Below are 16045 nucleotides of genomic sequence, written 5' to 3' on the forward strand. Positions count from 1 at the left end.
TCTGGATCAAGGGAGTGTGCAAGTCAATCTGATTCAGGGGGAAAAAATTTCATTTGGGGATACACAACATCAGAGGTGACATTTAAAAACTGACTTTAGGTATAACTCTTAGGAGAGGAGACACTTTCATATGTTGGTGATCCAGTACAAATTGACTAATCTTTTGAAACCACAGTTTGGCATTATATAATAAAGTGGAATCATAATATGCTGTCAGCAAGTCTGTAATTCTGCTTCTAGATATGTACCCTACAGGAACAAACACGTGTGTATAGTGCACCTGGGTGTGATGTGCAATGGTGTTGGTAATAGACCCAAACTACAAAGTCCCTAAATGCCCATCTGTGGTAGAATGGGAAAATAACTTGTGGTATATTCATACGGTGATGAATCACAACCATAGGAAAGTGTAAATGCATGAACCGGATACATGCAGTGACATGGATGAACCTCACAGAGGACTGAACAGAGAATACATACAGTGTGATTCCATTCTTGTGAAGTTCACAGGCAGACAAAACTGCTGTTTAAGGACCCATATGCAGATGGTAAACTATGAAGAAAACCAAGGTTATTATTATAATGAAGTCAGAATAATAATTAGCTATGGAGATGAGAGAGTGAGTCAGGGTCAGGAAGGGACCCACTGTGGGCTTCTGGGATACTTGCTATTAACGTTCTGTTGTTGTTGTTTTTTTGCCTGGATATGGTAATGTAGCTATTTATTATTATTTGTTAAACTGAAACGTGTATACTTTACACATATACTTTGCATATATACAAATATATGGTATATGCACATTATTGCATATATATTGTTTTCCAATAAAAAAGAAAAGTTAACTATTATCTTTTTAAGTTAACTACTTAAAGCTTAATAAAAGAGTGACTCTTGTGTTACATTTAGATCATATATTTATGATGAATTTTTTGTTTTCTTTTTAGAAGTTCGCTATTTCTTACATATGAACTTCTGGCCCTGAAGAAGTCTTTGACATTAGATACTCAACTGGTAGAAAGAGAAAAAATGAAGTCATATATATGTATGCACACAGTTTTAGATGAAAGAGAAAATCATGGTAAGTTTTATGGTAAAGTAATCCTATTTTTGTGACAAATGGAAGCTAGTTATTGAATTTAGAAATGAATATTTAAAACACAGTATAAATAAGATAGGTTCAGCTAACTTTAAGAATCACCAGACCCTGTGAGAACCAAGTCCCTAAAGAGTTAATTGGAGCCCAAGTTTTGGGTTTCCATATTTACCGAAGTTTTCAGTTCTTCTATAACTAGGTGAAGTGAAAGCTAGCAAGCTGTTTCAGGGTAAACCTGGAGTTCCCCACCTTAGTGGGGACATCAGTCCAGAGGCTGGCCCTCAGTATGGCATGATTTTGTCACTTGGAGATACTTCTGATTTAAGGGATTTATTTATTCACTGTGCACACTAAACTGGAGAGATGGATTCATAAATATGAATACAAACTTATTTACACAGGGAAAAATCTGTCTTGAAGGCTAGAAAACCTGTTTTTACTAGTCAGAACATTCCTCTTCTCCATAGTTAGGTTACAGGAAAACCTAATTAGTAATCAGACGATTGCTTGGTGAACATGAAATTTGAGAGCAGAGGAGTATCGTTCCATCAAGATGTGGGTAGTCTGGTGAATCACCACCCTTGACTTGGAGCTGCATGTTCCTGCACTGTCAGCCAGAACAGCCAGGCCTGCTAGTACATGATGATTCCTGAGTGGGCAGGTTCTCCTGCTCCCTGTTCACAAGCTGTGTGTATTATCATTTAACCTTCCTGTATTTCAACTTTTATGGTGTTACAATTTCACTTACACAGATCATTTTTATAGTTTATAATTTACCTATATAGTGAAGCTTAATTTCAGTGAGATATCTCCAAATTTTAGTTTGAGAGGGACTATTTTTAAGGGACATTTTCCTGAATGTAGCTACTCCTGTGCTGTATATGAGGATTTTTGTTAAGTTTAGTGTTTCTGTTTCTGTTTTGTTTTTCACCTTTTCCCTGACTTGGAGAGCAATCTTATTTTGGGATTTAGAACTCTATGTTCCCATAATGGTTTTAGTTGCTTCAGTCAATAGTGACAGTAAAAACAGGAAGATGCTATTTTATACTTTCTTTTTGAAAAAACCTAGAGTTTAGTTATATTTCTCTTTGAAGTATTAGAACTTGGCATTAAGAGTACATACTTGATGTTATTTAAATTTGTAAACACTTTAGGACTCATTTACCAGGCGCGGAAAGAGCTTCACAAAACAGTAAGAAGAATATTGGCAACCTCAGCCAAGATATTACGGGGTCCGTTTGCTGGTAGGTATCAAATCTTTAACTGGGAATCCTGATCAGTATTCTTAAAGTCATTCGATGGTCTGCCCAAGATATTTTTCCATTTCATGTACTAACATTTATTATAGCAGTGAAATCTTGGGCTATATTAAATTTTAAGCCTTAATTCCTTGAACAATTTTTTCCTTCCATCTTTGAGAATGTATTGTTAGATATTTGTAAATAAATATTGAGACTAAATATACCCTCTTCAATATTTAAAATTTGTTAAGAAATCTCTCTCATGCTTTCTCGTAATGAGAATACTGCATGGAAAATGTAGATTTCACAATCAACAACTCTACAGTGTAGAGCTAGCTATAAAAGAACAGAACAGATCTCTTTCAAAAGTTGACGTCATGAAAAAGAAAAGGTGGAAAGCTTTCAAGAATTAAAAGAGACTAAAGAGGCTTAAATCCTGGTTTCAAAAACAGCTCTCAAGACATTTTTGGGACAATTGAAGAAATTTGAATATGGAGTTAGACTGGATTTTAGATAATTTTGGAGGATATTTTTGTGTTCTTGAGTGTTACAATGGCATTGTGATTATATATAGGAGAATGCAGACTTATTTTTAGGAGATTTAGTGTGAACTATGAAAGGGTAAAAGTCATAGGTCTACAACTTCCTTTTACATAGTTTAGAAAAATATATAGATGTATGCATATAGATTGAGCAAATATGACAAAACAAGTTTTTAAATCTAGCTGTGGTAGGCAGATGGGTATTAATGTATTATTCTTTTAATTCTTCCATATGTTTTCTTTTTTAAATATGTTTTTTATTGATTTTAGAGAGAGAGGAAGGGAGAGAGGAAGAAAGAAACATTGATTGGTTGCCTCCCGTATGTACCCCAACTAGGGATTGAACCTGCAATCTGGGTATGTGCCTTGACTGGGAATCGAACTGGTGACCTTGTGGTGCATGGGACGATGCTCAACCAACCGAGTCACATTGGCCAGGGCTGTTGGATTTTTTTTTTAAATATTTTTTTAAATATATATTTTATTGATTTTTTTACAGAGAGGAAGGGAGAGGGATAGAGAATTAGAAACATCGATGAGAGAGAAACATCGATCAGCTGCCTCCTGCACACTCCCTACTGGGTATGTCCCTGCAACTAAGGTACATGCCCTTGACCGGAATCGAACCTGGGACCCTTGAGTCCGCAGGCCGTTGCTCTATCCATTGAGCCAAACCGGTTAGGGCTGATATTTTTTTATAATGAAAAGTTTCTTAGGGAAAAAAAAGAAAGAAAAAAAGATCACATCAGTTATTATCAATACCTGGAAATAGATTTAACTCTCCTATTGTAGATTTCAAATATTTATAAATTACCACTTTACATAAATGGAAGGATAGCCCTCGCTGATTTGGCTCATTATATAGAGCTTAGGCCTGCAGACTGAAGGGTCCTGGGTTCGATTCTGGTCAAGGGCACATACCTCGGTTGCAGGTTCGATCCCAGGCCCCAGTAGAGGTGCATGCAAATCGATGTCTCTCTCACACTGATGTTTCTCTCTGTGTCTCTCCTCCTCCCTTCCACTCTCTCTGAAAGTCAATGGAAAAATATCCTCGGGTGCGGATTAACATACGTACGTACGTACATACATACATACATACATACATAAATAAATAGGATAAAGATGTTTGTATCTGTTCACATTGCTCACATTGTCTTTTTCTTTCTTTTTGCAAAGACACTTTTAGCACAGTTGACATGGAAGATCATGAATGTGCCGCGTGGCTGCTCCTGAAGAGGAGCAGGTCAGGTGACAGGACGGTCCGGTTGCAGGCTGTGCAGGCCATGTCGGAGGCCCACCACTGGCATGGTAATGACCCTCAGCACATGGCAGCCCACTAGCCAGGTCTCCATTTTGGATATAAAAGAGGAGGGAATGAGATTTTTAGGAAGGAAATAATTCAGGTAATCTAAAAATATATTACAAGTATTTCCAGAAATTAAAAAAAGAAACTCCAATGCAAACCCACTGGCCTGGTAAGCAGATGTGTTTGGTAAGAACAGCCTCAAAACTGAGGTCGATCTCTTTGTGTAACTTTGTAGCAGAACAAAGTGTTATTTGATTAGAGAAACTCTTGATTCTCATAGTTATGGCCTCATGTTGTATTACATTTTCTTGTGGTTCCTATTTAATGAAATACATTTTAATTGCTTGCTGCACCGTAGCATTGTATTTGCTTTCACTTGACAATTGGCCTAATACTAATAATTAGTTAAATGTATCTGGTTCATGTATATATATCATTGTAAGGGGTATTTAAAATACTTACTTGTATTAAAACCCACAAGTTTTGCAGTAAAAATACTCAGCAAGAACTCAGATTCTAGTAGAGATGAATGTACACTTTGAGTAATGTCATCTCATAAAAATGGGTAAACAAATAGAAAAAATAATGTTCTCAAAGAAAAGTCTCAGAATAAGATCTCTGCCTCCATACTAGTCAATCAGTTGATTGATTGGTGGCTGTAATTATAATAATTTATAATGTAAATATAAACTTATTTCATAATGTTAATGGACACTTAGAATAAAAATCTTTTTCAAAATCTGCCTTCTGGGACTCCAGCTCAGACTTACTGTATCATAAACATCAGGGTTGGAGTCCTGGCATGTGTATTGTGAAATGTTCCCCACAGGGTCTTGAAGAACTCACCAGATTAGGAACTGCCATCATTAAACAGAGTGTCTGCTTCAGTGGTTGGATTTTGCTTTGTTACATTTCTTAGTCTGTCTGGGCCACTATAACAAAGTACCATAGACTGGATGGCTTATTTCTCACAGTCTGGAGGCTGGAAGTACAAGATCAGGTGCCGGCTGAGTCAGGTGTCTGGGAAGCCCTGCTTCTGCTCATAGCTGGCCACCTTTTCTTTGGGTCCGACCTGGCATTAGGGACCCGGCAGCTCTCGGGGTCTCTTTTATAAGGGCACTGATTTCATCATGACCTACTCACCCCAAAGGCCCTTCCTCCAAATGCCATGACACTGGGGATTAGGTTTCAACATATGGATCTGGGGGGACACAAACGTTCAGTCTGTAGCAATCGATAAAGAATGGAGTGGTGAATCATGAAGGCTAAGATAAAGTACCTCATACACTACACCAGGGGTGGGGAACGTTCAACCTGTGGGCCATGTAAGACCCACGGAATCATTTGGTCTGGCCCTGCCAAGGCATTAGGGATGAGTTAATTAAATGTTTGACCAAACATAGCAGGCTAATTTTTAAATTGATAATTTTATATGGCCCACAAATGATGTTATAAATATCCACATGGCCCTTGGCACGAAAAAGGTTTCCCACCCCTGCTTCACATGGACATCATAGAATGAAGGTATCATACTGTTACCAGAACAATAGACCTAACTGCAATTGCAGGTTTTGGAGTAGCAATCAAAACAGCTTTTGAAGGCTAGAATTATTTTTAAAGAGAAGGTAAATTGGTTCTCACCTATTAACTTTCACATTTGAAGTTCCTCTTTTCAAAAATGTTCGTTAGACCCTGACATACCCAGATATATGTTGAGGAGAATTGTGAGATCAGATATGGAAATGATGGGTTTTTAACTTATTGATGTAGTTATGAAAAAATACTTGGGACATATAAACTTGTAATTTAAAAATTAGAGTGCTTTCAAGTAGTTTGTCCATTTAATCCTTGAAACTCTAAGCCAATCTGGGAGCTAACAGCATACTTTTACAATAGATTACCAGTATAGGACAATCGCTCAAGCCTGCGATCTGAGAACTCGTATTGGTTTGGCACGAAGCCAAGAGAGTGATCTTCGCTTTTTTCTCCCTCCACCTCCTTTACCAGCTTTAAATGAAGTAAGTAAAAAAATACAGTGAGTGAAAAATTGTTTTAATACATAGTCTTCACTTTGGGTATATAATGAACATTCAAAAAGTAGTTTGTTGGCTACTTTTTACAAGCAAGTAAACAATGTCAACCTGAAACTGTAGTTTTCCTACAAAGATTTCTTGATTCCTCAGGAGATGCTGTTTCTCTGTTATTTTCCCCTTTGGGGTATCGGGGGGTCTCTTGCAGAGGATAACTTCATAGCATATCAGCATCCAAGAATTGGTCCCTTGATCTAAGGTTGCTTTTAGATTAGTTTATCTCAGCTTCAACACTATTGACATATTTGGCCAAATACTTATTTTTATTGGAGGGTGTCCTATGCATTGTAGGGTGTTTAACAGCATCCTGGCCTCTTCTCCTTAGATTCCAGCAGCAACTCCAAGTTGTGACAACCAAAAACGTTTGCAGATATTGCTGAATGTTTCCCGAAGTGCCAAACACAGCTGGAGAACCACTGCATAGAGTTACTGATGATGATACATGGAGATTCCAGTTGTTAGCCAGCAGAACAGATATTTGAGCATGTTTCTTGAGTACCTTTCCTAGACTAGAAAAGGAAAAATCTGAAAAGTTGCTATCAGGTTTTGAAGAATAGAAAAATGATTATACTAGGTGTAAGTTATTAGGGAAAATCAGATAGTAATGAGTTCTGGATTTTAAAAGCCAGCTTAAGTTAGAAAGTGTAATCATCATTTTGAGTCAAGAAGTGAAGTAGCCCAGGAGGGGAAATGGAGAGCTGTACTTGGCGAGAGGTCAGATTGGGTAGCAGATGCGAAAGCAAAGCATTCAAAACTAAATGATCTGTTTACCTGGGTGGGTGACTGTTTTTGAGACTAAAAGCACTAATTTATCTCCGCTTTTTTTGTTTGTTTTTGTTTTTTGCTTGTTTGGCTTTCTTTTTGTACTTTTTGTTGTGTTCAGTTGTTGAGCTTAATTATGAAGAATCTATTTTCCTTTTATTTCAGGATTCTTCCATTGAAGAAGAGCTCAGACGCTTGCTGGCTTCTTTACCTCAAACGGAGCTGGATGAGTGTATCCAGTATTTTACATCTTTGGCTCTGAGTGAAAGCAGTCAGAGTCTAGCGGCTCAGAAGGTTAGTTCATCTATTCATTCTGTAAATATTTCTGAGTTTCCACTCTTTGCAAGGTCTTGTGCCGGTGGCTCAGTGGTTGTCAACCTATGAACTAGGAGGTTATGGTTGGATTCCTTGTCAGGGCACATGCCCAGGTTGCGGGTCGACCCCCAGTGTGAGGCATGCAGGAGGCAACTGATCATTGATTCTCTCTCATCATTGATGTTTCTCTCTCTCTCTCCCCCTCTCCCTTCCTCTCTGAAATCAATAAAAAAATATTTAAAAAAAAGATTGCTCTCTTCTAGGAATACTTCCATGTTTTCTATTCTAGTAAGCAACAGTTTGCATAGCTAAAGTTCCCATAATATTTAGAGACATACGTATTAGTCCTTTCTAATACTGTATGTAATACAGAGATTCTTTTTTGGTTCAACGAAGAATATTAGTCATGTTTTTAGTAAAAGTTTTAATTATCTTACTTTCAGGGTGGCTTATGGTGTTTCGGAGGAAATGGACTTCCTTATGCTGAGAGCTTCGGAGAAGTTCCTTCAGTGACCGTGGAAATGTTCTGTTTAGAAGCTTTAGTAAAGCATTCGGAGGTAACTTACATTTTCAGATGTGGTTTATCTTCATGATCACATTGAAAAAATTATACATGTTCATTTAAGGGAAATTATCCTCATTTATTAGAAAAGGAAAAAAAGCTTTTTGTTTGTTTTAAAATTTCTGCTTTCCCCCCATTCATTTGTTCAAATTGATAATCATGTTTTAGCAGCAGTACATGAATTTCATTCCTGCTAAATATTTCTAAAAACAGATATAATCTTACTTGCACTTGAAGAATCAATGCGTTGTCTAAACACAGCATTTATCTCTGAGTTATGCTGCCGTTTTCTACCCTTCTCAGATCATTTTTACAAGTAATATTATCACGTCATTAATTTCCATTAAAACATCTGTCCAAAGTGTGTCAAGATAGAAAAAAGAAAGCACTTGAACGACCAGATTTTAACCATATCATATGTCAGTGATTGTCAAACTTCCTAGCATTATGACAACCTTCCTATCATGATTATAGTTTGATTTTAAAAAGAAAAAAAAATAGCAAACCTTATGGTGCTCAAACATTAGTGCGTAAAAACTCATGTGTTAAAAACACCCATTTCCTGCTCACCTGTGGCAACTGTCATTGACTGATGTGGGGTGGAGTCCGGACCTTACATTTGTGCCAGGCACCCCCGGTGAGGCTGCGGCTGGTGGTTCTGGTAATCCCACGTGGTGAGGAACGTCATCCTGCACATCCTGAACTCGCCCGTTTCATGTTGGGAACCATCGGACATGGCTCAGGACACGGGCTTTCTGGGCACCTAGTTCCCACCTGTGGAATTAGGATCAAGGACAAAGCAGAGTAAAATGTCGGACTACCGAAGGGAATGGGGGACAACGAGCTTGAGTTTTTGTGATTTAGTCTCGTATCTGAAGCAGAAGATGCATCTGCAGTAGAAGATGCAGTGCATGGAATATAGTAACCTTTCCAGAAGATTATATTCCTCTCAGGCTATTACACATCACAACCGTTAGATGTCAAAAGGCATATTTTAAATGCATGTAAAACGTGATAAAAGTTAATAACAATTTAGAGAATGAAAATTGTTGCATATACGTGAGTGACACGGTGTCGTGTCAGTGAGTACAACTAGAGATGGAAGAGGCAGGCCATGCCAGTGACCTTGGCAGACCAAATGACTTGCTGTCATTCTGTCACCTTACCTTAGTATACATATGTCCTTTGGCCTTCTTTCATCTCTTTTCTCTATTAAAAATTCACATTCCCTTTTCTTTCTATTTGTACTAGCTAATTCTCTTTAAACAATTTTCTGACTCCTGAGCTCAGACAATCCCAATAGCTGTGATTCTAAGGTAGTTTTAAGCCAATCAAAGTATCACCAGAAATTGAAACAGTTCTGTAATAATGATGCTGTTAGGTTATTTCTGACCAAGAGCTAAACAGCATAACTTTAAGAATAAAAATTTCAGAAATCCTGGTGAGATAACTTATTTTTTTCAGTGGTTTTGAAGCACTTCTCATGTTGAAAGGGGTTTGTGTATTAAGTAAGCTGAGGTGAGAGGTCGGTGGTGTCCCTCAGGGTCTCTGTCCTTGAGCAGGGGCCACCTGGCTGCCCAGCCGCATGCTGTGTTACCTGCTTAGTGAATGTGTACGACATAAAGTGGGCTTTCATTAATTTATTGTGCTAGATACCCACACATTGTGATAAAATTGAAGCAAGTGGAGGCTTGCAACTACTTCAGAAGATGTACCAACTTCACAAGGACTGCCCCAAAGTACAGAGAAATATAATACGTATCATTGGAAATATGGCTTTGAACGAACATCTTCATTCAACTATAGTTCAATCAGGTAACAACTTTATATGCTGAGGATTTGGGATCCAGTTCTTTGTTTTCCTACCTCCACCTCTCCTGATACATTCATTTTTCAACAGACTGAAGACTGCTTAGGGCAAGTTTTAGGTCCTACAGCATGTTGTTTTAGTGGAGGGGCAAGGAATTGCTTAGTTATTTGGATAATCAACACCTAAGATAATCAGTGTGTGGCAATCACATGAGAGCAGTTTTTGCTGATGACCATCTAAATGTTTATATCTTTGATAATGAATGATTGTTAATAACCAAGATCTGGGTGCTATGTGTGCTTATTGCTCCTGGGGTGTCTTTATTCTTGACTTTTTCAGTGGAAAAAGCTGTGATAAAAACACACACACACACATACATACATATCTACATACATACCTGCACATGTACAGTTGACCCTTGAACAACATGGGTTTGAAGTGTGTGGGTCCACTTATGTGTGGGTCCACTTATATGTGGATTTTTTCAATAAATACCTATACTATTTTAGATCCACCATCCGAGTCCGCGGATGAGAGAGCTGACTGGCTGCGTTGATCTACGCCAGGTTTATAGGGACTTGAGCATCCATGGATTTTGGTATCCGAGGGGCCCTAGAACCAATTCCTGGCAGATACTCAGGGGCAACTTAAGTTTCTGAAGACTCTAAAATTATATGAAGATCTTCAATAGCATGGTTGGTGGGACCAGTGCCCCTAACCTCTTCACTGGTCAAGGGTCAACTGTTTATACGTATGTTCTTACATTTACATATATTAGAAATTAAGAATTTACATTTCTTCCTATGAAGGACCACTTAAAAATAAATTTTATTTGTTCCTCTTTTTATAGGTTCTTAAGATAGAAACTTAGATCACTGATTTTAACCTTTTCCTTGTTTCAATTATATATTACTGTACTATGCATCAAGCCATTTCAGACCGCACTTGTTAAAACAACAGTTATGTATTTTGCTCATAAATCTGAAATTAGGGCAAGGCGGTGTAGGGAAAGGTTACACCTGCCCTATGCAGCATCAATTGGGGCAGCTCAGCTGTGGGGCAGTGGATGCACTTTCAAGATCACTTGCTCACAGGGCTGGCAAATTGGTCCTGGCTGTCAGCTGGGAGCTCAGTGGGGCTGGGGCCATGGCTCCTTCCCACCAATGCCCGATGAAAGCCAGGTAGGCGTAGGGCCATCATTTTCCTCCTGAAACCTCTGCTCCACCTGAGATGGATGATGGGGACCTAGGAGGTGTGTTCTCTTCACCAGGCTGGGTTTCCTTACTGGCAGAAGCACTGAAGTCTCACCACATTGTGGAGGCCTCACATGCCGCCAGAACCCTGGCTAATCTAGACCGAGAGACAGTGCAAGAAAAGTACCAGGATGGCGTGTACGTGCTTCACCCCCAGTGTCGCACAAGGTAAGAGAGCACTGTCCCCTTTGTCCCTGCGGGGATGGAAAGCCTACAGGGCTTAACCGTTTAAATTTATTTCTGCATAATTTAGAGAAGTTAAATACCTTCCAGGTAAGAGAGTCACATACCTGATATACGGAAAGTTTGTCCTCATCACCTCAGAAGAATTGCAGGCTGCCACAGGGCATGGAAGGAGCTAAGTTCTCAGGGTTCTTTCACATCAAAGGCTTGCGTTCAGGAAGGCGGCCTTCACCTCACATTACAGGTCACACTTAAACTGTGCGCGTATTTCTTTGTCTGAGAGCACTTTTCCCATAGATTTAATAACTGGTCCGGATTGTACAGGTCGTTCTGGATGGGAAGGAGATAGGACATTATTATTTATATGCAGGCAACCAAATTAGCCTGGGCCTAGACCTCCAGGGACGAGAAGTTTTTGCCAGGTTTAAAAGCATGCGCTGGAAGCAGTAAGTTGTAATAAATCTGACTCACTCCTCCTCAAGGTGATTTCTGGCCAACTTTTCCAGTTGTGTCATTGACAGAAAGGACCACAGTGAAAAAGTTAGATATTTCTTGGATTTTGTCAGACACTTTAAAATATTAACTCAGAAAAGAGCAAAATCTTTTTTTTTTAATTTGAAAAATGGCTTGCCTGCTTAATTCCAATTTGTAAGTAAAATACAATGGTGTTTGTGTGTTCCATAGTTGTGCGTGCCCTATAAAAAGATGTAAGTAATATACTATCTACATATTTTAAATGTCATATCCAAAGAAAGCATATTACTTTAAAATGTCATTTGCAGCCGGCTGGAGTGACTCGGTTGAGTGTTATCCCATGAACTGAAAGTTCACTGGTTCGATTCGTCAGGGCACATGCCCAGGTTGCAGGCTCGCTCCCCGGCAGGGGTTGTGCAGGAGGCAACCAATTGATGGTTCCCTCTGACGTCAATGTCTCTCTCCCCCCTTTCCCTTCTTCTCTCTCTAAAATCAATAAAAACATATTTTTTAAAAGGTCATTTGCTCTATTTCTGATAAACATCCTTGATAACTTTTTGAAAATCTCTTATACACACTGACTTTGAAACTACTCTAGCATATTCTTATTTAATTTTTTAAATACTTATTGATTTGTGGGACAGTCTCATGGAATTCTCTGTAGGGCAATCTGACATGTGTCACTTCTCTCATCACTTGACTCACTGCAATTGATTTTAGTTGGTCCGTCTGGCTAGATGTCCCCATTTCTATAGAGCAGTGAGCACACTCCGTGCATGGCTTTGCCAAAACTCTTTGTAGGGTTCTTCAGCAAACCTGCGCTCTAAAGCTTGCCTTCATTTTTATTTTATGTCCTGTAACCCTGCTAAGCACCATCCACAGAGTGTGTTCTGTAGATTCTCACCAAAAAAATAATGTGTTCATTCTGCTTCTTTTTAAAACTCTCTCCCCTGTTAGTCAGCCCATTAAAGCAGATGTCCTTTTTATTCACGGCCTTATGGGAGCAGCATTCAAGACGTGGCGTCAGCAGGACCAGGCGCTAACTGAAAAGGTTTCAGGGGATGAAACCAGGTATACGACATGTTGGCCCAAGGTAAGGATGCAGCCGACTCTGGTAGCCCACCTTTGTCATGACACACTGCGTGTCCCTGCCTGTTGGAGCCCTCATTGTGACTTGCTTTTCTGTTTTTACTGGGATTTTTTTCTATGCAGTGTTTCTTTCCCCTAGTGACACCTGTGGTATGTTACAAGAACAGCTGGGCTTGTCACCTTGTGTAATTTAGGGTACAGTCTATGACTCTAAAAGACTATTCCAATAAGTAAAAAACAGGGACAAGGGCCAGTTATCATTCACTTCAATTAAAAATATAATACAGCCCTACCTGCTTTGACTCAGTGGATAGAGCATTGGCCTGCAGACTGAAAGGTCCCAGGTTTGAGTCTGGTCAAGGGCACATGCTGTGTTTGCAGGCTCGATCCCCAGGAGGGGGCATGCAGTAGGCAACCAATCAACGGTTCTCTCTCATCATTGATGTTTCTATCTCTCTCTCCCTCTCCCTTCCTCTGAAATCAATAAAAATATATTTTAAAAAATATATATATAACAAATAAGATATTACATGCATGATAGTTGGCTAGTTCTATGATTTTAATAATGATAAAAATAGAAGGACTTTGAAGAAGTAATTCTACTTTGGATTTCTTTGACACTGTTTTGTCCAAAGAGCCTTAACCCTGAGATGCAGTCCCTGAGTGGAAGCTATTGAAGCTCAGTGACACTGGTGCTGGGAGCCTGTGGAGAGCATTCCCAGGGCTTGTCCCACTCTGCTCACTCCCCTTCACAAAGGCCTGTCATGCAGCAGAATGGCTTTTACTCGGTGGTGACATTGAGGTGTGGGATAACGACAGCCTGGTCCGTGGAGACAGAACTGGGACTGTACTGAGTGTCTGAGTGCTCGGGTCGAGTCTCTTAACCATCAGACCACACTGTCGGTCCTGAGTCGTAGCTTTCTGTGAAATGCTTTCAAAAGCCAATTTGATCCAGACTCAGAAACAGGCCTTGCTTCTGGCTGTAGCAGATTAAAACAGAGTATCCTCTGGGACCTACACTGGCCTTACGCTATCAATACTGATGCCACCTGTGACCGGAGACATGAGAAGATAAAGTGCTGGCCTTTTTTTCTGGTCAGTGCGATTTTTAGTCAATATCGCAGGAGTCCTTTAGTTATGCATTTCGGTTACTAGGAAATAACAGGGTCGGTGGGAATTGATAATGTTCTTTTGTGCCTTTTATCTTACGCAGACATGGTTAGCAAAAGACTGTCCCGCTCTCCGAATTATCTCTGTGGAGTACGACACCAGCCTGAGCGACTGGAGAGCGAGGTGCCCGACAGAAAGGTAACGGAAGCTTTGGAAGGCGAGGGCCCAGGCCACAGGTGGGCCCTCAGGGATGGAGACAGGATCTTCTTATGGGAACTAACCTTTCTTCTCTCTCTTTTAGAGGAGTTAGCCAGACATACATTAACGAAATAGACTTAGATAGTGTCAGTGTTGGGCTCCTCACATGGTTCACTTACAGCTATTCTAGTGGAAGGACACGGACCCCATAGCAAAGCATCCTTTACTCCTGAAGTGAACGTGGTGCTTTTGCTTTTGTGTTCGCAGTCATACTGGCTAAAGGAAGCAAAGAAAACAGTGCTGAACAGTACAGGCTCCTTAGGGCACTCGCATGTCACCTGTGCGATTGTATAACAGGAAGGACACAGGCCTTCGGCTTAGGACCTAGACTGTAGCCGGTTCTACCTCTGACTCACTGTGTGATCTTAGACAAGTCGTTACTTGTCTGGAGAGCTTGGTCTACAACTTGGGAGACTCGGCCTGAGAATGGGGGTTCTGAATGGCCCCCACAGAGGTGCCCGAGGAACGGTGCCGATGGCGGGGAGACAGGACCAGGGCTCCTTCCCACTTCACCTGAGGACTCTGACCAGCCTTTATTCTAAAGAAAGGATTCTTCAGGTTGTAAACCACCAGACCAGACAGTTATGATACTCCCGCTTTGAAAATTACTTATTTTGAATGCTCTCATTCTAATAGCTTTCTGGTATTTCTAAGTAATAAACTATAATAATGTTTTCAGCCTCAATACAACAACGACTCAGTACAATGACAGCTGCCTTCATGTACGAATAACAAGAGAGAGTCTCACACCTGGTGCAGGGGCAGCTGGTGTGAGACTGACCTTTGACCTGTGAAAATTGCCAGACTCAGATGCTCAAACAATGCTTGTTTAGTACATGAATGGCTTGTTCTGGGCTTAGATACTCTCAACTATGCCAGTGACGAAGTTAGAAATGAGCAATGAGCAATTGCAGAAGGTGAGCAGAGAGAATAGGGGTATTCCTGACTCCAGATGTAGCACGGAGCACTGGTCCAATAAACAAAAGTTCTTGCCTTAGAACTAGATAGCAAACTTTGGGGCGATCAATAGCCTCTTGTCATGCCTGCTGTTTTCATTTTGTTCAGAAAGTCCATTGCATTCAGGAGCAACGAACTTCTTCAGAAACTCCGAGCTGCTGGTGTTGGGGACAGGCCGATGGTTTGGGTGTCACACAGCATGGGGGGTAAGTGCGTGTCATTTCTGTGGAGCGAGCATTGTGAGGGTACTGTCAGCCATGCAGGCTGCCTGCATTACTGCAGCTCTCTGTTTACTCGAGAGTGACCCTTTCCCCCTAAACAAATGTTTCTGGTACAGCGAGGAGTTTTTAAATTACTGTTCTTCCGTGCTAGTCCTTTGTCAAGAAGGGACAACCAGTGACAAACCATATAAAAGGGATATGAGTTTGACAACTTAATGCTGTCATGTAATGATAATGAATAACCATCAGAACAGTCCCTGGCTTCTACAAGCCTGACTCGTACTGTTCCTGGCTGGTCCCAGAGCTCCCCTTTCTTCCCTGCACCCCAACCACTGCAGAGGCCATGACTGTTGTAGTGCCACAGCCACAGCCACAGCCACAGCCCCTTGGTGCCTGCTTACCTGGCCCTGCAGGTGTCCGCTCTGCGGCTCCCTGTGTCGCTTGCTGATGGCCATCTCCTCCCAGCCCTCTCCCCAGTCCAGTTCCAAATCTCACCACCCGCTCGTAGAGGGCCTTTCTGCAGCTGCTGCCTAGTTCACCTGCTGAAATGCTCAGGAAACTGAGTGCAGGCATTCAGCTGAGAGGAAGGTAGTGCCGCCATCTCTGTGACCTTGGGTTTCATTACTGGCTCCACGGGGAGACAGAAGGCGCCTTCTGGGTGCATTTCCCACAGGAGCTTGTTTTGCACGGAGAGTCGGCTTTGTGGGACTGTGTGTTTTTGGAATATTAGTACTGTCCTAACGGAGTGGGCATCGGTGGGCTGCTGTGGCAGGAGGGG

General features: G+C 40.7%; 1 protein-coding gene across 4 annotated transcripts in view; it reads left to right on the forward strand.

Annotated features, from left to right (window-relative positions):
• The window catches only part of SERAC1 (serine active site containing 1), a 35118-nt gene that overhangs the window by 11950 nt on the left and 7123 nt on the right, over positions 1–16045 (forward strand). For all 4 annotated transcript variants that reach the window (XM_070417408.1, XM_070417406.1, XM_070417407.1 and 1 more), the window contains 11 exons: positions 946–1079; positions 2249–2338; positions 4054–4185; positions 6080–6201; positions 7201–7329; positions 7794–7907; positions 9565–9727; positions 10993–11143; positions 12590–12725; positions 13935–14029; positions 15155–15252. In XM_070417408.1, the coding sequence (XP_070273509.1) occupies positions 946–1079; positions 2249–2338; positions 4054–4185; positions 6080–6201; positions 7201–7329; positions 7794–7907; positions 9565–9727; positions 10993–11143; positions 12590–12725; positions 13935–14029; positions 15155–15252 (1364 nt within the window). The remainder of the gene's footprint in view (positions 1–945; positions 1080–2248; positions 2339–4053; positions 4186–6079; positions 6202–7200; positions 7330–7793; positions 7908–9564; positions 9728–10992; positions 11144–12589; positions 12726–13934; positions 14030–15154; positions 15253–16045) is intronic.

The sequence above is a fragment of the Myotis yumanensis genome, unplaced genomic scaffold (assembly GCF_028538775.1).
Source record: "Myotis yumanensis isolate MYYU_CA2020_CCGP unplaced genomic scaffold, mMyoYum1.0.hap1 SCAF_6, whole genome shotgun sequence".
NCBI classification, from domain to species: domain Eukaryota; kingdom Metazoa; phylum Chordata; class Mammalia; order Chiroptera; family Vespertilionidae; genus Myotis; species Myotis yumanensis.